Below are 27,853 nucleotides of genomic sequence, written 5' to 3'. Positions count from 1 at the left end.
CTCTGTGTCTGGAAAAGCTGATGTGATGCAACCTGTAATGAGATATGGGTTTACCCCAAGAACATGAGAACAGTGAAACGTTTTAGATGTGGTCTAGGTTGTGGAAAAGCACAGAGCCTATATCTGAGAGCTAAAGCTTCCTAAATTAAGTTCTATGTGATAACAGGTATAATATGATTCAGTTATTTGGAATTCCTTCTTCAAAATCATTTAGCAATAAACCCAATTTCATGCCTGAAATCTGATTTTTCAAAGTACCACTTTTCTTAATATTCCACTTATCTCCAACCAAGAAAATAGATGGAGTCTATTTAATCTAACATTACACAATACATTCACTCAATGAATAACTCATCCATGAATATTACAAAAAAGAAATAACAGTTCTTTATCCTATCTCTGCCAAATTGTCTGGTAATCTCAGCCCATAAGCTCAGCTTTGAATGTCCCGCTAGGTGGTTGAATATAGTAGTGTCTACTTACAGTAGTATAGTAGGATAGTAACTAGACCACACCGAATAAAAGGGCATACACATGTGAACAGCAGGATTGATTCAGCTCTGAAATTCATCACTGTATAACTGACCATAATGGAATATGTTGATCTCTAGGGTTTGGCCTGAGAAGGTCAATGATGGAAAACAAAGAGAGCACAGAAAAACTAATTTTGAAGTACTTAATGTCCTGAGATGCCATCCACTCCACACTTTAGCTCATGGTGTCTTCATTTCCCTCCAAAAAAGGGAATGGATCTATTATGTAACCTTCTCCACATGGAGTCTTTCAGACCTCTTGTATAGTCTTACTGTTGCTAACATCCATCAAGACAAGCAATTGCAATTAAGTTTTCATCTAAAAATAGATGGCTAGATAGATAGCTAAATAGATATATGATAGATCTACATATATATGTGTGTTTGTGTATATGTCTGATAAGCAGGCAAATGTATATAAATATATATAAATATATATTTCTACCCAAGAAAATAGATTGTGTTTTATTCTAACAATATATAACACACTTGCTCAATGAATAACTCATTTATGACTCTATTACAAAAAAAAAATAACAGTTATTTATCCTCTCTGTCCAGACTATCAAATACATATAAAAATTTGTATACAAATATATGTGTATATAAATATGCACATATTATATGTACATAAAAATATGTGTGTATACACAGAGACATACACACACACATTCACACGCGCACACACACATGCACACACACACAACTTGCTCTGATCCTTACATCAAATACTTCAATTGGGCAATACCTGATACTTTTACTTTCTATTCTCTATTTGATTTAAAATAAACAATATGCAGTTTTTTTACCTTCTATTAATTTGGAGTTTGGTTAGTCCTTCTAATCTAGCTTCTTAAGATAGATAATATGTTGGCTCTTTAATAGAATTTTGTTTATTTTAATGTGACCATTGATTTTATAATCTTCTCTCTTAGCCTCTTAGAATTGTGTGTGATGTAGTTCCATAAGAATGTATTGGTTATGTACTTTATCCATTGCCATTTAAATATATGTATATATTATAGATAGATATAGATATAGATATATACATACATATTCCTTGTTTGTGTGGTCACTCATTTGTTTTGCATCTCTGTATAGTTCTGAGTGTTTTATCCTTGTTCTTAATTTGGGGTTTTATGGAATTCTAATCAGACATGCTGCTTGACATAATTTAATATTTTTAAAAATACGCTATGACTTGTTTTGAATCTACCACATGATCCATCCTGCAGAATCTTTTTCATATTGCTGTTAAGAATATGTGTTCTGAAGTTGCTGAATATAGTCTTTCACATGCCTATCGGGTACCACTGGTCCAAAGTGAAGTGTTAACTCCATTTTGTTGTTGAGTGCTTAACTGACTGACATCATTCTGATATTATGATATTATTATTTCAAAAGGAAGGTATTGATGTCTTCTATTAACTACTACTTTGTATTTTGTCAGTCACTTTAGGTCTCTTAATGTTCATTATATATATATTGTGCTATGATATTGAGTGTATACACATTTAAATTTAGCCTTCTGTATAATCTCCTTATCATTATATAGTGAAATTCTTGTCTCTTTTTACTGCTTTTTATTTACACATTATTTTTCTCATAAATATGTAGTTATTTCTGCTTTGTGCTAGATCCCATTTTCTGGGAATATCTTACTTCATCTTAGTCATGTTCAATATATACGTGCCCTTCGGAATAAAATTGTTTCTCATAATCAGTATGTGGCTTTCTTCTTTTAAATCTATTTCATTACTGTATCTTTTAACTAGGAATTTTAATTCAATCTTTATTTTTCTGGTTTAAAGTTTTATTCTAATAGTGTGTTTATGGTGCTTTTGATAATATTTTATTACATCTTTTATGGATTTATTTTTTGATTAATCATGAAGACTGAAAATAATAATACTTTTAGATGATAACAAGGTGTTTTGAAATAATAGCAATTTAGCAAAGAAACTCAAAATACATTTTTGAAAATTCAGTAAAATCTTGACTTGTCTTCAGTTTCCCCACACATTTTTAATTTTTTATCTCCAACTTTACATCTCTTTGTATTTTACACCTCGTATTAATGGCTATCGCTTGAAAGTATTTTGCTTTTCACACTCCATATGTTAATAGTTTATTTACCATGTTCAAGTTAGATGTAGATGCTTGCAGCTATCAGACAGAGAACAGGGACCCCAATGGAGGAGTTGGGGGAAGGACTGACAGAGCTGAAGGGGTTTGTACCCCATAGGAAGGAAAACAATATCAACCTACCAGACCCTCCCTGAAACTCCCAAGGACTAAACCACCTTCCAAAGAGTACACATGGCAGCATACACATGAGGCCCTGACACATATATAGCAGAGGACTGCCTGGTCTGGCCTCAGTGAGAGAAAATGCACCAAAAAATGCTTGAGGCCTCAAGGAGTGCAGAGGCCTGATGGGGGTTCAGGGGGTGGAGATATGAGGACATCCTCTTAGAGACAGGGTGGGAGGAGGGTATGGAATGGGGAGCAGTCAGGGAGCCTGACCTGGAGGGGGATGAGGTCTGGATTATAAAATGGGATTAAAGAAAGAAAATAAATAAATTTTTAAAAAGACATAACCTGAATTCTTGTTCATAGGCCACAGATTCTATGCCCACTAGGAAAGAATCAGCCCTAGATATGCAATGACTTGATAGCCCCTTCACAAAATAAAATACACAATGTTTTCTCTGTATTGTAATGTTTGTGTTTAGGGGAGAAGTAGAGTGGGCACTAGAAAGGGGAGCAACAAGGCAATGTATATGATGTAGACCAGGTAAATTCTGACTACCTTGGGCCAAGAATTATGGGCTGTCTGTCACCCAAGATGGTGTAGTGTTTGTTTGTTGGAAGCTGAAACTCTTGAATCCATGAAGTATCATATTTTTCTGGTTCTACATACAACTAGAAGACATACAGACTTATCTATGCTCACTTTCCTGCTCTAATTCTCAATGGGTATAGGAAAAAACAATACTCATGGGAAATATATTAATAAATACACATTAGGCAATTTTGGATAGGTATGAAAATGTGAGGCTCTATTTAGAGTTAGATAATACTGGGTCTTTCAAAATAAAGGTATTTGTTGTTATAACATGCACCAGCATATTTCTGAAAAGCTGAATACATCCACAATATGTACAACATAAGAAAGGATCACATTTAATATACATGTTAGTAGAAACTCGTACAGATGACTAAGTGACCAGTGAAGAATAGTCTTTAATTGCAAAAAATACTAGCCAATTAGAATATATACATAGAATCAAGTATTTCTGATTTCATTGAAATGATGAATAAGATAGCAGAGTTCCCACACTATTTATGAACCACATGATCAAAATAACAATTTGTGCCTTCAAGCATTAGTAAAGGTATCAACCAATGGAAGCACTTTGTGTCTTGCTGATGATTTTAGTTGATAGAAGTGCATATCAAATTCTTAAAACATCTACCAATGTTGAAGAATTTTAGTGTCCCATGAATTAATAATTTGATTCTTATACATGGACATCAATATTCTGAGTACATGAATACATGTGTAGAAGCATTGATCATATGAAATTCACTACTTTTAGAGCACATCAACATAGGATAGTAAGCAAATTGTGCTATGTATCTTATTCAAGAGAGAAAATTAGAAGAGATTCACAATAAACAACCTGGGGAAAATCCACTTTTGTCCACTATATAAATTATATATTATGTGATGCAATTTGCACAAAATGTTAAGCAATCAAAAGAGCAATGTAGAGCTAACACTTTGCACGTACTGTAGATAAAGAGGAAAAGAAAAAATGCAGGCAATTATAGTAAATGTTTCAGTGAGGTTTTCCATGGGGAAAAGGAGACATGCATGGTAATAACTGGAGCCTTACAGGAACTCTGGGGAGTCAGGAGTGGCTCATTTCTCTAGCTAGTGGGCTTTCTGACCGCTTCCCTATTGTGAATTATATATATGAAATAATGATGAAAGACTGTATTACTCCTTGCCTGTTTCAGATCACCATCATCAAAGACTAAACTCACACAAGTCATGTAAGAGGACTATGCCCTCTGAACTGTTTGCTCCCTTAATAATTTTCCTTTGCCAAACCCACTTTATACACAGGAAATTCTTACTAAACTACCCCCTGCAATTGTGCTGAATTATACCCACAAAGGGCTTGATCCTGACTATCAAAATACAACTAAAAATTGTTTTTGGTGTGTACTATAATGTTTTTATTGTTTATTATTCTTTGGATTATAATTAGTGAATCCATAATATCATAAAGAGAAATGACATTAACTTTTTCCTGGAACAATTAGGCTATGTTTTTCCCTTTTCATTTGCTTATGTTAACAACAAATGCTAGTCTAATTCAGTTTGTGTACATTTGTGTAATTCAGTTGTAGTACATTTTTATATCTACTACCTAAATTTTAAGTTACTTAATTCATGTCTTATTAGATTTTGGTTCTGTATTTAGGAATACATAATCTATACTATATATTTGTTAATTTATAACTCTAATGGAATTTCTGCCTTCATTGTATTTGTTTTAAGTGAATTTCATATTGCTTAATTGCTCTGAAGTACCTGTCACAAACATGTCTCCAATTCAGGATTAAAATAGTCACTTCTATTATCTTATTTAACACCTTTTTTGCATTGTCTATCAAAACTAAAACACTGTTTTCTGACTTTATCACTGCTTAAGTTATTACATAATAAATAGATTTCATGTTTACTATTTTTTCATATTTCATGTGTATGGTGGATGCATGAGTGTGCATTTACAAGATCTTAAATGAGCTGATGTGCATCATATGCACATGTGCATATGCAAGATGAAGGCCTGACTTTGAGAACAAAAATCACTTTTAGTTCCTCTGCCATCTTACTCACTGAAACAGGATAGGTCCACCACAACCAGAGCTTGCCTAAGTGGCTTATCTTTCTTAGCCAACATGTTCTGGGAAGTCCTGTTGTCATCTTCCTCAAGTGAAAATTACACGCAGTCTGTCATGACCACTTGGCATTTTATATGGGTTTCTGGAAATCTGAATTCTGGACTTGAATAGCAAAGGCTAAACTATTGAGTCATTTCTTCCGACCTATGAAATTTTATTTTAAAATCTCTTAATAATTTGTTTCTATTTGTTTCTGTGAAAAATCCTTCATTTTCATGATCATCTAGCCATTCCTCCTGTCCTTCCCCACACCTGATCCCGAATCCATCCCATGGGCAAGCACCAACCCCTAACTCTATTAATGATTCTTTCTTATGTTTGTAGACAAGGCATGTTGTCCTCCGAGAGGTTTCACCCAGCCACTAACAGACAGGTACAGATACACACAACCAAACAGTGAATAAGCTTGGGAACTCTTATGTGAGAATAGGAGGAAGAATTACAGGACCAGAAGGAGATTAGAACTCCACAGGAAGATCAACTAAACTACCCTAGACTCTTGGGGCTCCCAGAGTCTGAACCACCAAACAAAGAACATACACACACTGGACCTAGGCTTCCCCACACATATGTAGCAGCTGTGCTGTTGCCTGTAGTTGGGGTATGTTCTTCTAGCTGGGCTGCCTTATCTGGCCTCAGTGAGAGAGAAAGCACCTAGCCTCATCAAGACTTGAACTGCTAGGGAAGGGGGAATGCTCAGGGGGAGCCCCACCTACACAGAGAAGAAGGGAAGGGGAGATGAGGGAAGGATTATGGGAGGAACAAGATGTGAACTGTGAGTGGTATATAAAGTGAATAAATAAAAAAAATAAATTAAATTTTAAAAAAGAAAAATTCTCAAAAATTGATGTTTAATCTACCTATTGAATGATTTCCTCCATATATGTCTGTTTGTGTCTAACAATCTCTGTGTGATTGCATATGTCTTTCTGTCTCTGTCTTTTTCTGTAGCTTTCTCTGTCTTTCTCTCCTATCTATTAAAACACTTGTTTCTCCAAATTAAGAAATCCATGAGACTTCCCATTCCACAATCCTCCTTTTAGTGTGTGCTTATAATCAACTAATTAATTCTAAGATTTGTTCTTTTGTTGAATAAAATTTAGACATGATATCCATAGATACATCAAAATAATAAATTGATGACATAGAGAAATTTTAAGGAATTTTAATCCAGATACATGGTTGCTCTGACTAGGGATCATAGCCAAGGACCTAGGTCTGTGTGATCTGGCCAGAATATAGACATGCCACATGTCTTTAACCCCTCTTTTTGGAATACAGACACATTTTAGAACAAGCCTTTAATGTAAAATTAGTTTATAGAAGGAAGCAGCCATATTTGAGAGTGATGTCTAATGTAAGAGTAAAGAAAATGACAAGTCAGAGAAAGATTTGACAGCATCAGTCAGAGATAGTCTCACAAGTCTCACAAGATCATCAGAGATAGTCTCACAAGAACAGCACAGGAGTGAAAAGCTTTTGAAGAATAGCACAGTGAGAGAGAGGCAGTGACTTGGGACTCCGTGTAGTGAGTGCAGTGCAGCAGAGTTTAGTTCATTTGTGAATTCACACAGTTCATTGCAGGTCAGCAAAGGAAGTCGAAGGTAGAGAATAAACAGGTGCTAGACGATTAAATCAAATTTCCAGAATTAGTTTGAGGCCAAGCAGAGCAACTCAATGAGAAGCTGAAAGAAGTCAGATTAAATCAGTCAGTTTAGAGAGGCATTTGAGCCTGAACAGCTCAGTTGAATCAGCCAGCCAGAACTGAAAAACAACTAGGAAGGGTGAGCGTATTCAGTAGTAACCCTCAGAGACAACAATTACATCAGGAGAATAAAAGTTACTTTTACATGAAGATATAAAGAGGATGTGAACACTGTAAAGATAAGTGCAGAGTCCTTGCTCATAGCCAGTGTAGATCTTATAAATCTCAGAATAATAGAATTATCCTTTCAGATCTGAGTGCTTCCATTGTCTTAATAGCAGTAGAATAAACTCCTGAATGCATAGATATTTGTGTATTGTTGATTTGCATATTATATTAACATCATACATGCAAATTTATTTGTATTCTAATAAGATCCAGGCAGTGTGTTCTAAAATTTGTGACACAAAGGTGGGTAGGACAAATTTCTGATGATGCTGGCAGTAGGCAATTTTTAAATACAGCACTTTTAACTCAATATTCTATTACTCTTTAACCTCTAAATTTTAGTGAAGAACAAGTAAAAGTCAAATGTACATTGCAATAATTACATATGAGGGTTTAATAAATATATACGATTATATCATTGCTTCAGTTTTCTAAAAGTTCATTTGAGAATATGCTAATTATTCATTTTTGGAATTTCTTTATTCGTGTTTCTTGGTATCTTTAGTAGATTTTGAATTTCACTGAATAACTTTTTATCAATTCTTTATTATATATTATCACTACATTGTTACTCATAGAAAGTACTTATAATTGATTAGCCATTGCAATCTACAATTTAAAAGGAAATACCAAAAAGGAAAACATACCCAAAGTTATGAGTCTTTGTTGGGTAAGAAGTTTCAGAATGGTGATTTATAGCACTTACTCTGAAATTTACCTGAAGAAAATGCTAACTTTGAATCCTGTTTTTAAATATGATTACATAGTATGAGGAAAGAACACACAGGACTATATGCATAGTTTCAACCAGAAAAGTGCATTAAACATTTGAAATTAAACAGAGATAAACAAGGCTGTTCTATTTAACTCATACTTCCTTAAATTTACAGTATGTGAAATTCACATGCTTGCACACACTTTCCTATCTGTAGAAGACTTAGAGTTTAACTTATTCAAGTTCTAATTAGAAACAACACAACACTGAAGCATAAGGAGTCACTAATGTTCACAGAGGTTTCTTGGAGAAAAGCATTTTAAAGACTTGGTCACGGATTTGTTTAGTTTTAACACCATAAACAATGGGATTCAGAAAAGGTGGCACTAGTAGGTAAAGATCTGACAGGAGGATATGCACATAGGAGGGTATGTGAGCCCCAAATCTGTGTGTGAAGAAAGAGAAGAAACCCAGAAGGTAGAACTGTAGGAAGACACAGATATGAGCAATGCAGGTATTGAAGGCTTTCAATCGAGCCTCCTTCTGGGGCAGCTGGAAGACGGTGATGAAGATTCGCACATAGGAGAAGGTAATGAAGACTATGTCAAGCCCCAAGATAGCAAAGGCAACAAGGAGGCCACATATCTTGTTGATTCTGATATCTTGAGCTGCCAATTTCACAATAGCCATGTGTTCACAGTAAGAGTGGGAAATAACGGTAGTTCTGTAGTATTCAAGGCGACATTTGATGAGCAATATCATTGGGAATGTGAGAATGAGAGACCTGAGTAGGACACCAGCTCCAAGGCAAGTCATGAGTTGTGGAGAGAAAATAGTAGCATGTCTCAGGGGGTTGCAGATGGCCACATAGCGATCCAGAGCCATGGCCAGGAGGATGCCTGATTCTGTGGCCTGGAATGAGTGGATGAGTTCCATCTGCAGCAGGCAAGCATCAAAGGATATCTGTGGCATGTGAAACCAAAAGATGCCCAACATTTTGGGAAGAATGCACGTGCTAAGGACAATATCCGTGACTGCCAAAATGGCCAAGAAAATATACATGGGTATGTGGAGGCTCTTTTCACTTTTGATTATAACTAAAATTAGAGCGTTCCCAATCATAGCAATGATGTACATGACACAGAATGGAATCCCAATCCAGCACTGTACTGACTCCAGGCCAGGGATCCCCACTAATGTCAGTACAGAAGGCATGAAGACTGAGCCATTGAACTTGATCATGGTGAACCTGCCAGTAGAAAGTTGTAGCGATATTGCTGCTTCAAATTCAGTTCCATACTAAAACTAGATGCATTAAATATAAGAGAAATTAATTCATTAGCAAAATAAACTCTATGTAGCTTAGGAGCATATCATCTTTTCTTCACCCCCAACCATTCTTTTCCCCAAAGGGAATTAAATATTAATAACACTTTTTCCTTACCTAGATCATCTCTGAAAGTTAAGTTCAGTAGATATCTTAATTCTGCTCCAGAACCAAAAGTCTTTGATCAAAAAAGCATTTTGCTTGATACTGGTCCTCTATGTGCTCTTGTGTTTCTGCAATTGGAATTCACAGAATGAAGATAGTATAAGATCTTGAACTTATCAATATCTGGACATGAATAATCCACCAGAGTGGGAAGTTATTTTATTATATTTTTTATTTTTTAAATTTACATTTCAAATGTAATCCCCCTTTCCCATTTCCCCTTCTGAAACCCTCTATCCCATCCTCTCTCCCCTGCTTCTATGAGGATGCTTGACCACCCACCCACTCCCTCCTGCCTCCCCATCCTGCCATTCCTCTACACTGGGGCATCAAATTATCACAGGACCAAGGGTCTCGCCTCCCACTGATGCCTGATAAGGCTATCCTTTGCTATATATGTGGCTGAAGCCGTGGGTCCCCCCATATGTCAACTCTTTGTTTGGTGGTTTGTTCCCTGTGAGCTCTGGGGTGTCTGTGTGGTTGATATTGTTGTTCTTCCTCTGGGGTTGCAAACCCCTTTAGCTCCTTCAGTCCTTTCTCTAATTCTTCCATTGGGGACTCCATTCTCAGTCCAATGGGTGGTTTGGAGCCTCCACTTCTGTATTTGTCAGGATCTGTCAGAGCCTCTCAGGAGACAGCTAGATCAGGGTCCTGTCAGCAAGCACTTCTTGGCATCTGCAAAAGTGTCTGGGTTTAGTGACTGTATATGGGATGGATCCCCAGGTTGGGCAGTCTCTGGATCCTTTCCTACAGTCTTTGCTCTACATTTTGTCTTCTTACTTCTTCCTGTATTTTGTTCCCCCTTCTAAGAAGGACTGAAGCATTTGCACTTTAGTCTTTCTTCTTCTTGAGCCTCATATGGTATGTAAATTGTATCCTGAGTATTCCGAGCTTTTGGGCTAATATCCACTTACCAGTACGTCCATACCATGTGTGTTCTTTTGTGACTGGGTTACCTCACTCAGGATGATATTTTCTAGTTCCATCCATTTGCCTATGAATTTCATGAAGTCATTGTTTTTAATAGCTGAATAGTACTCCATTGTGTAATTGTACCATATTTTCTGTATCCACTCTTTCCAGCTTCTGGCTACTATGAACATAGTGGAGCATGTGTCCTTATTATATGTTGGAGCTTCTTTTGGGTATATGCCCAGGAGTGGTATAGCTGTGTCCTCTGGTAGTATTAGGTCCAATTTTCTGAGGAACAGTCAGACTGATTTCCACAGTGGTTGTACCAACTTACAAACCACCAACACTGGAGGAGTGTTCCTCTTTTCCACCTCCTCACCATCATCTGCTGGCACCTGAGTTTTTGATCTTAACCATTCTGATTATTGTGAGGTGGAATCTCATGGTTGTTTTGATTTGCATTTCCCTGATGACTACAGGTGTTAAACATTTCTTTAGGTGATTCTCAGCCATTTGATATTCCTCAATTGAGAATTCTTTGTTTAGCTTTGTACCTCATTTTTAATAGGGTTATTTGATTCTCTGGAGTCTAACTTCTTGAGTTTTTTGTCTATTTTGAATATTAGTTCTCTATTGGATGTAGGATTGGTGAAGATCTTTTCCCAGTCTGTTGGATGATGTTTCCACTGTCCTATTGACAGTGTCCTTTGCCTTATAGAAACTTTGTAATTTTGAGGTCCCATTTGTAGATTGTTAATCTTAGAGCATGAGCCATTGGTGTTCTCATCTGTCTTTTCTATTTTGGCCACAGGTGGTACTCATCTTTTGTCTTCTGCATTTGCCCATCATTTATATTTAACAAATCCCCACCTGCAATCTCTGCTATCCATCTTGTTTTTCAGTCACTAATTCACCTACCTAAGGCTACCATACATTTTTGCCTAGGTGTTTGACTAATACTAAAAGCTCTATGTAGAGGAATTTCTAAAGTTTTAATATATCCTTTGTCTACAGGGGAAAATATTTCTATGGAGTGAGGTTTTTTTGCCTTTCCATTCTTTCCTGGGAGACAACTTGAATATTTCTTATTTACATTTCGAGTGTTATTCCCTTTCCCGGTTTCCGAGCAAACATCCCCCTAATCCCTCCCCCTCCCCTTCTTTATGGGTGTTCCCCTCCCCATCCTCCCCCCATTGCCGCCCTCCCCCCAACAATTTTCATACTAGTTTTCTGGCCCTTATTCTCCTCCTTTACTTTAATAATTCTCACTTAGGACACTATGTCGGCTTAAAGACATAATTCTGTGCAGAAGGCCTTTATCTGCCATGTACCCAGTGGTGTGGGTGTCTTACCTCACGGTTACTTCAATCCTGTATTTATAATATCTGCAAGAAATACTTCCACTTTACAAGATGTAATGTATTAAATGATTTAGAAAGGATGTTTATTTCCTTTTCAGTAATTCACACACTTGTTTCCTGAGATGGTTTTAAGTATTAAATGCTATGAGGATGGACTAATACAGCAAATCAATAAGAAGACACATCAGGTAAATGCACTCTACCTTCCATTCTGCAAATATGTTAGCTGTTGCTCTTTTCTTACGTTATAAAGAAAGGTGGCCTCCTTCTCAGATCATCCGAAAGAAAACAGACTGCATCCCTTTCTTTCATGCTTATCTAACTCTCACAGAGACTCTTCCTTCTGAATCTTCTTACGCAGAATGTTTTCTTTATTCAATATTTTAAACTGTAGAAGGCAGTGTCAATACACTTAAGTTGTAATTGTATATACTACTAATACATTTTATTAACAGGCATTCTCCATAAAATCCAAATATTCTTTGAAATGTTTGAAAAAAAGAGTTCATTTATTCTATCTTTAAAAAGATCAATGTTAGGTTTGTTGTTTGGAATTCATACAATATCATATACAACTCAATAAAGATATTTTAAATATTATTACTCTGCATAGATGGTGTATGTTTTAAATTGCTTTCTTTATTCAGATTGTGGTATTAGTACCAATTTCCTCTGAAATGTGAGGGTGAGGAGAGTGAGGGGCAAGTCACAGTTTCTAGCTTTATAGCTATGTTTGGTCTAAACTTGCTATGTAAATAAGACTAATTAGAAATTGTATTAACCCTCCTGTCCCTGTCAAGTGCTAGCCTAGAGGTGGGCCAATATACATAGCTACAATGTGGTACCAATGGAAATAACACTTGACAGTTGTTTACTGCACAGAGGATGTGATGGAATAATGCAAAAGGATTGGATGATAGATGGGAAACAAGTCAGTGAGAGCTGCAGAATACTGCAGGGGAAACAGAAAGATGAAGAGAAGAGATGGTCTCTGGTTAAGAGTAACGGGACAAGGTGAAAAGGGGCAATCTAGAAAATAACTGTGTGGTGACAAATTACACACATTTAAAAAGAAGAAAGAAAAGCCTTTCTTTGAATGATACACATTGATACACCTGAACCTGTATACGCAGTACAATTTGGCTCTTTATTGTAGAAATATACTAAAACACAGTGTTCCTTAGAGCTCCTGTCTTAAATCTGTATTTTTCCAGTGCCCAAGGTTATAAAAATTTAAGAATCAAAATTCAAACTCCTATGAAGCTTAATTTTCATTCCATACTACCTCAAGGATCTCTTTGCCCTAAACCTACCCCTTTGATATTCACCATGCAATATCTGCCAACCTCAGTAAACCTTTGTTATTTTCTGGTGCAATCTTCCTCATTGCAAGACCACACTCAAGTCACGTGACTACCCTTTATAATTAGCTTCAAATTATGTCCTCTTTATTCCTCACAAACATTGTAAATCCACATTCCCATCACAGACATTTCCCGTAAGGCAAAGAGTGAACTGCTTAAAATCTGTAGCTGGACCAGACCATCTAAATTATTCTTCAAATTCTGGATCTAGTTAATAAATTATTCATTTGCAAAGCAGGCAAAATATCAATAGTATCCACAAACACATTGAACAAAGGTCACAAATATACTTAGTAATGATTTTAAAACACATTGCTGCATCAGTAAATAGCAGATATTTGCAGAAGTAGTGCTCCTGGTGACCCTGTAACTTCTCACAATTCTTCTCAGGTCTAAACATGATAAAGCTCTTTTATCCACATAGTTGTGCTCTCTCAGGCTCCTCTGGTTGGCAAAATACTGCTTTAATTTTGTTATCTCATGCTTTATAAACAGTTTCTGAAAGATTCCAAGGCACACAGAATCCTATGACTGAAAATATTTCTAAAGCTGGAATGATCAACTGCATTTGATCCACTACCATCCCAGGGTATTAAATGCATGTTTCTGTGATACAACCCTGCTCCTCCAACTGGCAGTACAAAATCCTAAGCCCATAGACTTACCTGCAGCCATGTAATGAGATGGACACAGAACTCAGGGATAGGATGTTTGTGGTAATTCAGCCTGGGAAGACTAGTGTTTTATACCATAATGTGTCTCTGTGGAAATGAATTTCTTAATCCCTGCAGAATCTGAAGAGTGCAAAGAGAGTATAGCACAGCTGGCAGGTGGCTCCGTGGGGGAGACCTGTGTATTATTTGTGAAGTCACTATGCTCATAACAGCCTTATCTGTGATAGCCAGAAGCTAGAAACAAGTCAGATGTACCACAACAAAAGAATGGATATAGAAAATGTGGCCCACTTACACAATGGAATACTACTTAGCTATTAAAAATGAGGACATTATGAGTTTTGCAGGAAATGAATGGAACTAGAAAATATCATACTGAGTGAGGTAACTCAGACCCAAAAGGACATGCAGTTATGTACTCACTAATAAGTGGGTATTAGACAAAATTGTACAGAATATCTATGATACAATACACAGAACTCAAGAAGGTTAACAAGAAGGGCCCAAGTGAAGGAGATTAAATCCCACTTGGGAGGGAGAAGAAAACAATCACTGGAGGCAGAGGGAGGGGGGACCTGGGTGGGAAAGGGGAGGGGGAGAGAAAAGAGGAACATGATCAGGCATGGGAGAAGAGACAGGAGAGAAGCCCTGAGGGTCATCAGAACGAATGCAAATATACAATCTTGGGGGTGGTGAGAGGTGGAAGGACCCATAAGAAAGTATCAGAGACCTGGGAGGTGAGAGACTCTCAGGACCCAAAAGGAGGGACTTCACATGAAATTTCCAGCAATGAGGAAAGGGAACTCCACTAGAGTCTACCTCCAGTAGAAAGACAGGGCTTCAAGTGGAGAGATGGGGTTGCCATCCCACAGTCAAAAACTCTGACCCAGAATTGTTCCTGTCTGAAAGAACTGCAGGGACAAAAATAGAGAGAAGAGACTGAGGGAAAGGTAGTCCAGTGACAGGCCCAACTTGGGATCTATCTCAAGGGGAAGCTCCAAGGCCTGACATTATTACTGAGGCTATAATGGGCTTACAGACAGGAGCTAGCATGTCTCTCCTCTTAGAGGCCCCACAAACAGCTGACATATGTAGATACTTACACCCAACTATTGGGCTGAAGTCAGAGACCCCTGTAGTTGAATTAAGAAAGGCTGGAAGAAGCTGAGGAAGAGGGAGACCCCATATTAAGGCCAGCAATCTCAATGAACCCAAACCCCTGAGATCCATCAGACTCTGAGCTACCAATCAGACAGAATACACTAGCTGATCTGAAGCCCCTGCCTGGACCAGCAAAGGACTGCCTAGTTTGGCCTCAGTAGGAGGAGAAGGGGTTCCTAACCCTTGAGAGGCTTGTAACCCCAAGGAGTGCGGAGACTTGGGCAAGTGTTGTGAGAAGAACATCCTCTTGGAGACAGAGTGGAGAGAGAATGGGCTGAGGAACTATTGGAGGGCAGACTGGGAGGAAGGCAATGACTGGGCTGTAAAATTAAAATAAATTTTAAAAAGTAAAATAGAAAGTAGGAAAGAGCATTGCTGAGTACTTAGGCAATTAGTTGCCTAAAAACGAGTCTAGATCAAGTTATTTTCTTTATCTAACTCTGCTGTGCCTTTGGAAGTTAGAAACAAAAGAACTCTAGTGATTAAGGTTAGTGAGAAGACAGGGTCCCAAGATGGCAAAATCAAATACACTTCTTACCCCAAAATAATCACATAGAAATGCAAATAAAAACACTTTCATGAACTCCTACTAATTGGTGTCAACACAGCTGATAGAGAATTAAGAAAATTTTTAGCTGGAATTTGAGAGTGTGCAAGAGAATGTAGAGTATGTGCAGCCTCAAACTGGGAGGAGAGAGAGAGAGAGAGAGAGAGAGAGAGAGAGAGAGAGAGAGAGAGAGAGAGAGAGAGAGAGAGACAGACAGAGAGAGAGAGAGAGAGAAGAGAGAAGAGAGAAGAGAGAAGAGAGGAGAAGAGAGCAACTTTAAGTCTTGAAAATTGCCTGTCAGTTTGTACCCAAACAATAGTCTGCATATATTTATTATACACCTTCCAGATATCCCTGCTTCCAATTGAAAACTCTGATCATGTGTGGAGGTCGGACACTGACAGAGTACAGAGACCTCCTAGGCCAGGTGTTGGTGTTGGATCACCTGGAATTAGAGATACAATTGCTTGTATGCCACCCAAAGTGGGCTGGAACTAAACTTGCAGCTTTAGCAAGAATAGCACTTACTGTAGGAGAGCCCCACCCACACAGAGGATAGGGGAAGGGGGGTATGGGAGAAGGATTGTGGGAGGGAGTGATCAGGAGGGGGTCAGTAAGCAAAATGTAAAGTGAATTAAGTAAAAAAAATAAATTTAAATAAATTTAAAAAATAGAATAGCACTTACATTTAACTACTATGTTAGTATTTCTTGTATGTATCTGTTGTATGGTTAACAATGCGGTACTAGACAATCAATTAAGGACCTTGTCCCTGAGAAAGACTGATTCTCCCTTTTATAGGAGTCAAGTGTGGTAGATAGTGATATCTTTATCAGTATTTTCAGGTCAACTGATGTTGTCACTGTTTGGGTCTTCTTTAGACAACCATACATGAGATTTCATGGATGTAATTTTCCTTTCATATATAAATGTCATAATCTCACAGTAAATGATGTGTCTCTCCTCTTTTAAGATTTCTATACCCTTGTCTATGATATTCTCCAGGCTTTAAGGGTAGGGGTTGTATTGTAGACTAGGGATGGGTGACCTAAAGTTATTTCTCTAGAGTTTGACCAGTGTGGTTTTCTGTAATGGTCTCTACCTCTTGCAAAAAGAAACATTTTTCATGAAGGATGAGAGCTACACTTCTCTGTAGGTATGATAAGTATTTATCATTCAGCAAGAAATTATGCTGGCATGTGAAAGAGACAAACAGTAGGTTCTTTTTAGGTTCCATGGCCTCTTCAACCAAAGAAGTTAGCTAGGATTATGGTACTGAACATGATTTTACAGAATTCATGATTTGATTTAAATAGTTTTAGGAAGTTAGAGTAGTAGATAGAAAGTTTAAGGAGATAGTTGTTTTGCCAGAAAATATAACAATGTTGGAACTGAGTAGAATATATCCTCTCCGTTGTTGAATACTGAGGGATACATAAGTTAGGACTAGAGTACAGTGAGGTTTTATGTGTTTCAAGCTGAAATTGTACTTGGAAGAGAAAAAAATAGGTTTAGAACAAGTTAATGATCAAAGAAAAGATTCATTTTATATTGGTTCTGAGTTGCTTGATCTTGTGGTCTCAAGATGTGGTCACACGTTTCTATGTGCACCATGAAAAGACAAGTTATGAATAAAGCATAAATAATTCTATTATGAGTATAAGAAGAGAGAATAGGTCTTTAGCCAGTTTAGATCAACAAGATTTCAAAAATAAGACACAAAATAGATGATGATATTTCTTAGTACATACAAATTGTTGTCAGATAAACATAGGCAACAACATTCTACTACAGACTTGAGCTGCTTAAACATTGTTAATCATTGACAAAAAGAGTTATTGCTTTGGCATTAAAATGAACTTATGGAGAGAAAGATAAATGGAAAATGTTTAGTTAGGAATAAGTTTAAAAAGAAAAAGACATAATCAATCATCCTGTTGTAATATCGTTTTGTGTAATGATTTTAATCTGTTCTTGAAGAATATGTCAATGTGGTGATTGTTTTTGGAGAATATGTAACTTATGACTATGAGATAATCTTTTTCTTGCATTGAGAATTTTTGTCTTAGATTGTCTAAAAAGACTAGAAAAAATAAAATTGTTGGTACTTGTGGGGAAAAAAGTCAAGTTCAAATGAACCAAAGACCTCAATGAGGAACAAATATGGTAACTACTAGAAGAAACCATAGAAAGGATCACATAAGATGCAGGTATAGAAAAAACTGTCTTAAAATGATTCCTTCTATTCAGGAAGGAGGGGCAACAGCTGAAAATGACCTCATTAAGCTCAAAAGCTTCTGTACAAAAAAAGAAAGCAAATGGTCAATTGAATGAAAAGGAAACTCACAGGGTGGAAGAGTGTCTTATCCAGCTTTTCGTCTGATGAATGAGTAACATCTACAAATATGTAAAGAACTCAAAAAGGAAAGCATCAAGAAAACAAGAAACCCATTTTAAAATGGCCTATGAATTTAAACTAAGAATTCTCAAAAGAAGAAATACAAGTGAATAATATCTTTTAAGGTATTCAGCATTCTTAGCAATTATGAAAATGCAAATTAAAACCACTTTGAGATACCATTTTACCTGTCAGAATAATTATCCGCAAGAAAATAAATAACAACAAATGGTGGTGATGATGCTGTAAAAAGGAATCCCCACTGGCTGCTGGAATGATTGTAAACTGGTGGAACCATTACAGGAACCTGTGTAAAGATTTTCCAAAATGCTTCAAGTAGATCTTTTATGTGAACCAGTTATATTGGCCAACTCTTTGGCAGGTGCCCAAAGGACTTGACCTCCTACACCACACACATCTGTGTGGTTATGTTTATTGATGCTCTATCGATGACAGCAAGAAAATGGCAACAATATAAATGGTCTCTAACTGATGACTGGATAATGAGTATGATATACGTATACAATGTAGTTCTACTTATCTGTAAGGAAAAATAAAATCATGACATTTGTATGTAAATCAGTGAAACCAGAAAATATAATGAATGAGGTAACTCAGACACCCTCCCATAATGCTACATCTTCTCTCTTGTTTGTGGATCCTCATTCTAAATCATTATATGAGTCTATATCCTGGAGTAACTGTAAAAACTGGGAAACTGAAAAGGGGCATGAGTGGAATGGTACTTTAGAAACAGGGATAATAGAATACACATGCTGTGAAAAAGAAATAGGAAGATGGAGGCACTTAACAAGAGTTGGAAGAGGGCTTAATACAGAAGAAAATAAATACAACAGGAATAAGTAACACTAAGAATGTTTGAAAAGGGAATAGGAAATTATTATTTTATACTTACCTAAAATAGAATATACATACATATGTATATATAAGTCATACATATTTTTCATTTAAATGAAGTTATTTCATTTAATCTGATGACGGACACCATAGACCATTTTTAAAAAAGCACAAGAAAGAACTTTATTAAATATTTCAGTGAAGCTTACCATTGGAGGAAATGAGACACCATGATACTAAGTGCAGAGCTGTGTGACTGTGAGTAGTCAGTAACGTTTTCATTTGTTAGCTACTCACTAATGATTATTTCTTTTAGAATAACTTAGTTTAATAACCTCTCCTGTTTATGAATTCCATATCTGAAATAAAAATTAATGTACATACAACAGTGGCTGTATTTCTTATCTTTTGAGTCACAGACTGAACTGCAGCTTCCTATACATAGGTAAGGTAAGAGGACTATCTCAGTGTAATTTTCTCTGAACTGTCTGGTCTGTTTACTAGTTCATCTTTGTCTAATCTATCTCATACAGAAAAAATATTTGTTAAACTACTACTCCTTAATTGTCCTTAATTAAATATACCCATAAATGGCTGGATAGCCAACAGACTTCTACTGTCAAAATTCATTTACAACACACAGTTCTTAATCTTATATTCATTTTAATTTTATTTTTGTCATCCTTCATTTGCAGAGGATAATGAATCCATAATTTCATAAAGACAAAGATACATGCTATATACTTTTGCTGATACATTCAGAAGAAAGTTTTGCCTTCCAGTTTATTATATTATTAACTGAATTTAGTCAAAGTTGATTTATGTACTTGTTACATTTTTATAACTACTACTTTGAATTAAGCTCACCCATGAATAATGGTGGTTTTTACTTTCTATTGGTTTTGCTGTCTTATTCAACAATATCTTCTGTACTACTTGTTCATTAACTTTTAAGTATTTATATAGGAAGTTCTATATTGGCAATTGTTATTTCTTTTAAGGTGTTGATTTCTAATTGAGTATTCATTGATAGTATGTGTGTGTCAAATAATGGTATATATGATTCTGCAATGCATAATCAATCTAAATTATAAGTTATTAATTTCTATGCATCTTTCTATGATGTCTTTTTTAATGACATCAACATGTTATTTTTATAGTTCATTATCATTATAATATAATGGCATATAATTATATATTTATGCATATTATATTTATATATAAATATATAAGTATAATTAATATAGTTCATAGGTACTAAATTTTATTTTATTATTTTTCTATTACTAATGTATGTGCTTTACATATATGTGTATCCATTTTCTTGTGTGAAAAATTTTGTGAATCTGTATACACATAGGTGCATTGCATGTCGAAGTGTGAAATTGATTTCAGTCATCATCATCTATTATTCTTCTATTTTGTTCATATTAAAGCTTTCCTTCTCAATCAAACCACTAACTCAGGGATATGTCTAGTTTTGCTCTTTAGCTTGAATTGGGGATTTTCCATACCTTTCTTTCAAGGCTAAAACTGTAGACAGAACACTGTGCCAACCGAGCATGTAAATAGATGCTTTAGAACAATCCCAAGTTTTCATGTTTGTGCAGCAAACTCTTAATATCTGATCCATTCCTCTAGCACCAAGAAATCTTATTTTTATAACATGTTTGGGTATTTTTCAGCATTCAAAAATTCTTTGTTTAATTAAAGTCTGCACCTTTCTATTGAATAATATTGTCTCATCTCTCTCTCTCTCTCTCTCTCTCTCTCTCTCTCTCTGTGTGTGTGTGTGTATGTGTGTGTGTGCGTATGTGTGTGTGTAAGAGAGAGACAGAAAGATAAAGAGAAATTCTTCAATTCATTAATTATTTATTTGAAGATTTATTTATCCAAAATATGGAATTCAGATGACTTCCCCATCTACAATGTTTAATATCTGTGTGCTTAATATTTTGCATTTATTCTTTATTGAAGAAAATTTAAACATGATGTCTGAAGGTACATCATGACAGGGAAATTAATAATGTAGGCAATGAGAAAGAAACAATGTGAAGACAGATCCAGATGCCCTGCTCATAGCAAAGAGCCCAGTTTAACTTTACAAACTCCATTTTGCTTTCAGACTCCATTTTATGATCAACTTGCCCCCTGAATGAACTTAGCTACTGGAAAAACACCAACTTGTTCCAGGAGCCATGTCACCCTGGTAACAGTCACATTTCCCTTGGTCAGATATGCACTCCACTCCTAACAATAATCAATCAGTTCTTACGGAGAAAGTTACCTAATGTCTAAAGTAAATTGATTAAGCGAACAACCATTGTTCATACCAAGTTGAAATCATTACTAACCAGTAGAAGTGTGCCAAAGAAAGGTCAATCAATCATGTATCTGCTAAGTTGGAAAGTCCCTCACCCTGCCACCATGAAAAATGCCGTTACCAGGTCAGCACCATCCACACCAACTGTGCAGGAGAAGTTGCAGAGTCCAAACTTAAGCTTGAATAAAGGCTTTACTTTTGCATATGAGTTAGACTCCTGGTGGTCTCTGGTGGTCTGCGGAGACCTTGTGATTGGAGAATAACACATAGTCAATTGTGCTAGATTCATGTTGGACCTCAGGAATGGAGAATATGTTTTTGTTTTAAATTTTTCTTATTTTGAGAACTTCGGGAATATATACAATGAACTCCTTCAAACTCACTTCCTCCAACTTCCCTATTCACCATTTTCTCCTGAAAAGTTCCACTCTCAAATTCGTGCTCCCCCTTTTGATCACCAACTAAGTCCAGGTAATGTCTATAGTGTATGAGTATGGGTTTGGGTGTGGGGGTGACACCAGTGGCTCATGCGAAACCTACCAGTGGTCAAATCCTCAAGAAGAATGATTGCTCCCCAACCCCCATCAAGCTGGGAGCTGGAGATCATCTGCTTTATAATGCAAGAATTTTGGCTGAATAAGTTTTTGCCAGGTCTTTTATAAGAAACTATGACTGTTGTGAGTTCTTGAGTGTAAGGATATAGTCATGTCATGTCTAGGTGGAAACATTTCATAGGACACCTAACCATTCTCCAGCTCTTTATATTCCTTCTTCATCCTCTGCCCTGTTCTACCCTGAGCCTTGATGCATGGATGTTGTGGAGATGATACAGTTGCCTGGTTTAGGTTGATATCTCTTTAGTCTCCCATTCTCATCACTTTTCCCAAATGTTCATCTGTCAACCAATTGCTGCCCCTGGCCTTACAAAGCTCTGGCTAAGACAGAATAGCCTAGGTCTGTGAGTCGAAATACAAATATTTAGAAGACACTTTGATTCAATGACCACATAACAATATAATAGCAGGTTCTATGGACCTATGCCCTCTTCAGTCATGGGCTTTGATTAAAGTACCAACATAAAATTCTTTCCCATGGAGAGGTCTCAGATTCAATCATAAGCCATTATATACACTAGCATAGTTATGTAACTACTGAACCAATGGACATATTTTGTCAGCAGGTAGGTACTACAACATTTAGGTTTTGGTGCAATAAATTTCAATTCCATGTTACTTTTGAAATTGTGTTCGGACATTTGCATAGTTAGAATTTTTGTTTCGAAACTAAAACAAACCAAAAACCAAAACCAAAACAAAGAAACAAACAAAAAAAGCACAAGGCATCTCAAAGTGCAATGATTTTTCTAAATGTAAACCAGACAGAAGGCCTAAGCTTCCCAGTGTGTACAGGAAATGTAGCAAGCATCATCATTGGACCAATGAGTATAGGTCCAAAAGAGATAATTCGAGGTAACTTCTTACTGTTGGGAAACAGCCCTGGTGGGCTGACTCAGGCCTCTCAGCAAAAATTATGAGTCATTTCAGCCAAGGAGTAATATGCAGACCTAAAAACCTCAACATTCAGCAACATAGAAACACTAGGTTATAGAAAAAACTGTAGAAATTAATCAGAATGGAAGCCAACAAAAGTTTTATGTTGGAGAAAAGGATTTGTTTATATTTCCAAATGAAATGAAAACCTGTGTTTACCATCAAAATAGAAAAAGATTAGAATTGAACAGAAGTCTGAAAACCTTGGCCACTGATTCAAAAAGCACTTATTTCATGAAAAAAAAAGCCTCTGTTTATAATTTCTCACTACATACAACACAATTAATGGCTTAAAACAGAAGGGGGAAATGTAGTGACATTTTTGGAACTTAGGTTTTTTTGAAAAACACAAAAATATTGTAAGATTATGTTTTCATTTTAATTCCAGGTATGGGATATGGGACTACTTCAAAGATTTGCCTCATGCTCTAGCAGGGCTGTGGTAGTTTCTGCCATTGTTTGATGTTTGGACTTCTGGGGACTTTTCAGAGGGTAGATAGATTCTAAGGCTCCAGGAGATAGGGTGGGTTGTGGGTTGTTGGCTGGTTGATGTTGTTTGAGCTTGGTCACAGTTTGTTGAGTACTTGTGCTCAAAAAAGAAACAAGAAGAAATTAGATACCCTGGTGGTGAAGGTAAAACTTGCACCAAGGATCTCACTGCCCCTAGTTAGTTGTTTAATGACTTCACTCTTGCCTTTCTATCCTTTCTTTTCTCCTAGTGTTAGGGGGACAAAGGGTGTAAAAGGAGTGGAGAAGGGAAAAAAGAACCCACAAAATAGTCAAAGTCCAGCTAATGTTAGCTTAGTCATTAAGCGTTTTTCCATAAGTCTTTTCTCATACGTCCTTAGTTTTCAATAACCCGCACATTTTCTTCTTACTACCCTTTCCCCACGTCTTAGCAGTTTACTCTCTTAATCTTGAATATACTCTTACTACTTCTATTTAAAAGGTATTCTATTATTAAATACAGTGATTTTAATATTCTATTTATTTTCGAGAAATTTATACAGTATATTTTGATCATATTCTTTCTCTTCAAACCACTGCTTGCTCCCAGTTGTTCCCTTATCCTCCAATTATTTTATTTTGTTGGATGGTGGAACAGCAGCCTTCCAGCTGGCTTTTTGTATATATTTTATCTGTGTTGGCCTTCCTCTCCACCCTGGTTTCCTATTTTTTTTAAGTCTGCATTTTTCTTTTACCATAAAAATAATGAAGTAAAGTCATCTCTATATTAATGATTTCAGTGTTTAATTATCATTTGATTTGATACTTCTCAGTGAAATACCTCTGACTAATGCCAAGAAACAAATTTCACGTGTTCTAAACAGTGTCTGAGCAACCCTATGCTTCTCAAACAGAAGAACAGGGAGCACACAGTCATCAGATGCTATCATTAGGCAATTTTAAGTACAGTCTCTATATTTAATTGTTCTTTCTTCTCTAAACTTCACTGAAATATATTAAAACTAAAATTTCATTAAAATTTACTAATGTTTCTGGTTCCAAGAGTATTCCTTACATAAGTCTATTTTGGTTTTGTTTTTATGGAAGTGTTTTTAAGGACACTTTAATTCAATATCTTTTTTCTCATTATTCCTATACAAATATTATGGTATCTTTTATAGTTAAGGGATATAAATGAATAAGTGTGCATGCGACATTGGTTGTGCATTATCTTAGCATTGATAAACATTCACATAAAATACATAAAAAGATACAGGAGCCTAAACTGATCTCACTACAGATTGGCCACACCATTAGGAAATGGAGCAAAGCACAAACTGCAGGTGCTTGGGGGATTGGAAACTCAAGGGTAAAACATTGATTGTCTTTGTGGTTTGCACGAAGCAAGTGCAGTGACCACAGTTTACCGTTAGAGAGTCAACATGTTCCCAGAATAGGAGAATTTAAATGGACAGACTCAAACTTGAAAAGAGGCTATGAATGTGAAAGTGAACAAGAAGGGTTAGTATATAAGGGGGCTCAAAATGAGAAAATGAAGGGGAAAATGATGCAATTATATTATTGTCTCAAAATACAAGACACATAATAAATTTCAATCACAAAGTCAGTAAATTATCCCACTGTATATTATTTTAAAAGATTGTATTATATTTAATACAGACCTCTATAAATTCAATATCTGGAATTCACATGCTACAGTATATATTCTTACTTGAGAAAGATAAATAGTTTAAGTAATTAAAGTTGTTCATTAGAAATCACGCAACTTTTCAACAGAGGGAGTAACTAGTATTTCTTGGAGAAAAGCATTTTCAAGGCTTGGTCACGGATTTGTTTAGTTTTAACACCATAGACAATGGGATTCAGAAAAGGTGGCACTAACAGATAAAGATCTGACAAGAGGATGTGCACATAGGAGGGTATGTGAGCCCCAAACCTATGTGTGAAGAAAGAGAAGAAGGCCAGAAGGTAGAACTGTAGGAAGACACAGATGTGAGCAATGCAGGTATTGAAGGCTTTCAATCGAGCCTCCTTCTGGGGCAGCTGGAAGACGGTGATGAAGATTCGCACATAGGAGAAGGTAATGAAGACTATGTCAAACCCTAAGATAGCAAAGGCAACAAGGAGGCCACATATCTTGTTGATTCTGATATCCTGAGCTGCCAATTTCACAATAGCCATGTGTTCACAGTAAGAGTGGGAGATATTGGTAGTTCTGTAGTATTTAAGGCGACATTTGATGAGTATTATGGATGGGGATACAAGAATGAAAGCCCTGAGTAATGCACCAGCTCCAAGGCAAGTTGTGAGTTGTGGAGAGAAGATAGTAGCATGTCTCAGGGGGTTGCAGATGGCCACATAGCGATCCAGAGCCATGGCCAGGAGGATGCCTGATTCTGTGGCCTGGAATGAGTGGATGAGTTCCATCTGCAGCAGGCAAGCATCAAAGAAAATTTGTGGCATGTGAAACCAAAAGATGCCCAACATTTTGGGAAGAATGCACGTGCTAAGGGCAATGTCTGTGACTGCCAAAATGGCCAAGAAAATATACATGGGTATGTGGAGGCTCTTTTCGCTTTTGATTATAACTAAAATTAGAGCGTTCCCAATCATAGCAATGATGTACATGACACAGAATGGAATCCCAATCCAGCACTGCACTGACTCCAGGCCAGGGATCCCCACTAATGTTAGTACAGAAGGCATGAAGACTGAGCCATTGAACTTGATCATGGTGAGCTTAGTAGAAACATGTAACAATATTGCTGCTTCCACTTCTACTCCATGCTAAGACTGGATGCATTAAATATAAGAGAAATTAATTAATTAGCAAAACATAGTATAAGTATGTTAGTAGTATACCACCCTCTTTTTATTATCTCAGCTCCTCTTAATTTTGTCTTACTTTCCCAGTGGGTTTAAAAATTAGCCAGCAAGTTCTAAATTTATCATTATTTAATCATTTTGAATTAGTTAAGACAAAATTGCTTGGTGGCTTTTCTCTGCTCCAAAAACACTGCTCCCCCAATACTTTTTGCTTATTATCTGTTTGTATTTTTATGCATCATTATGGACTTCCAAGAGCAATTAACAGGATGAGGATATTATGTGATCTCACCTGAATTTATACTAGATGCAGACAATACATTGGAGTAGAAGGAGTCTCAGTCCTCTCAAAAGAAGGCTACAGTTGGTTTTGCTTTCTCTGGAACATCTTTCAGGTCTATAGCTCAACTGCTGGCATCTCACATGGTCTCTATTAAAAGCCTCCCTAGAGTTGCATTCAAATTCATCTTTTAAAAATTTGGTGTTTCCTAAACCCAATCATTTATTTTACACATCCTGCCAATCCTCTGAAAACTTTCAATAATTAATGGCTAATCAAGTTCAAAGAAGAACAAACACATTCACATGGTATGAGAAAAATTCATAATAGGTTTGACTATTACACTTCTATTATTTATGAGATTTTCTAAATTCTCTAAATTCCTCAAAACAGAGGGATAGTGGAAAACTTACCATGTTAAACTCCAAGGTAGATTTAGACATTTTATAGAATGAATTAGTTTATTAGTGAATAGGAATAAAGTTATAAATGAGATGGATACTGAAGACAGGGAAATTGGTAAGCTACTAGTCTGCTTTTCTTCTTCTATTTTCCCACCATGATACAGAACCTTAGCTCCTAGACTTACCTGGAGCCATGTGATGAGACACACAGCGCTCACAGTGTAGGATCTTTGTGATAATTCAATCGGTGATGGACGGTGGTTTTATATGATAGTGTGTCTCTGTGGAATTGAGTTTTTCTAGTCCCTGGTGCATAAGGCCACTCTACAACAAAAGTGAAGAAAGAAGCAGAGCGAGGCTCCAGGTTGCTTGGTGAAGGAGAGTTGCCTATCATTTGTGAAACCATGGGTTTATTTCCAACAGTGAAAAACAGAATTTTTTTTATAAATTATGTAGTTAATTTACTTACAGGTGTTGATTATCAGATTATTTGTTTTCAACTTCTTTATCCCTTTGGATCACAGAACTAAAATCAACTTTACTTTGAAAGCGCATGACAAGATGAAGTCCCTTGATGACAAGAACAGGCACTTATTTTTAAAATAACAACTTTAACATGAAAATAAAAGCTCCTTGAGTATATCCCACTTCTTTGACTTTAAATGTAATGAGTCCTCTTTAGCAATGTTGAACAGTTTTCAGAGATGGAAGACTTATGTCCCTTATGGCGGTCCTTCGCCTTCCTAAATTACAAAGGACTGAATTATATATTCACCTGCCCCAAAGCCAGCAGAATTTCTGCTTGTCTTTGCTAAATGTGTTGTGGAGAGAGATTTGCAAGTAAAGCTTGTCCACACTCTAGGGGGAGATATGAGAAAGAGCTTGAGGACAAATGAGCCAGTGCCAACTACACTGAGAAAGAAACAGGACACTTCTAAATGTGACTCTGGTGCAAGCAATAGCAATTTTTTTTTCAGATCCAGAAATGAGGATCCCTTTAGAGAGTGAGTGTACTTGAGACTTTCTATCAACTTTCAGCATCTGAAACTCTTCCACTGAACATGGATGACTGGAAGCCCTTCTGTATTTAATCTAGCTTTTATCACTCTCTTCAAATATTTTCACTGCTACTAG

The 27,853-nt window shown here is 36.4% G+C and overlaps 2 protein-coding genes across 2 annotated transcripts; both read right to left on the bottom strand.

Moving 5' to 3' along the window:
* Nucleotides 1-8,392: 8,392 nt before the first annotated feature.
* Nucleotides 8,393-9,343, bottom strand: LOC116894016 (olfactory receptor 52A5-like). The gene has a single exon (XM_032895731.1). It carries the CDS (start codon nt 9,341-9,343, stop codon nt 8,393-8,395), a length of 951 nt encoding a protein of 316 aa, XP_032751622.1.
* A 15,651-nt stretch (nt 9,344-24,994) lies between these two features.
* Nucleotides 24,995-25,942, bottom strand: LOC116894015 (olfactory receptor 52A5-like). The gene has a single exon (XM_032895730.1). It carries the CDS (start codon nt 25,940-25,942, stop codon nt 24,995-24,997), a length of 948 nt encoding a protein of 315 aa, XP_032751621.1.
* Between the last annotated feature and the right edge of the window lie 1,911 nt (nt 25,943-27,853).

This window comes from Rattus rattus, chromosome 2 (genome assembly GCF_011064425.1).
Source record: "Rattus rattus isolate New Zealand chromosome 2, Rrattus_CSIRO_v1, whole genome shotgun sequence".
In the NCBI taxonomy this organism is placed as follows: Eukaryota; Metazoa; Chordata; class Mammalia; order Rodentia; family Muridae; genus Rattus; species Rattus rattus.
This window is presented reverse-complemented; position numbering and strand designations above follow the sequence as displayed.

What these genes read in the sequence shown, in the direction of transcription:
- LOC116894016 (XM_032895731.1), bottom strand. Translation starts at nt 9,343, where the DNA reads ATGATCAAGTTCAATGGCTCAGTCTTCATGCCTTCTGTACTGACATTA.
- LOC116894015 (XM_032895730.1), bottom strand. Translation starts at nt 25,942, where the DNA reads ATGATCAAGTTCAATGGCTCAGTCTTCATGCCTTCTGTACTAACATTA.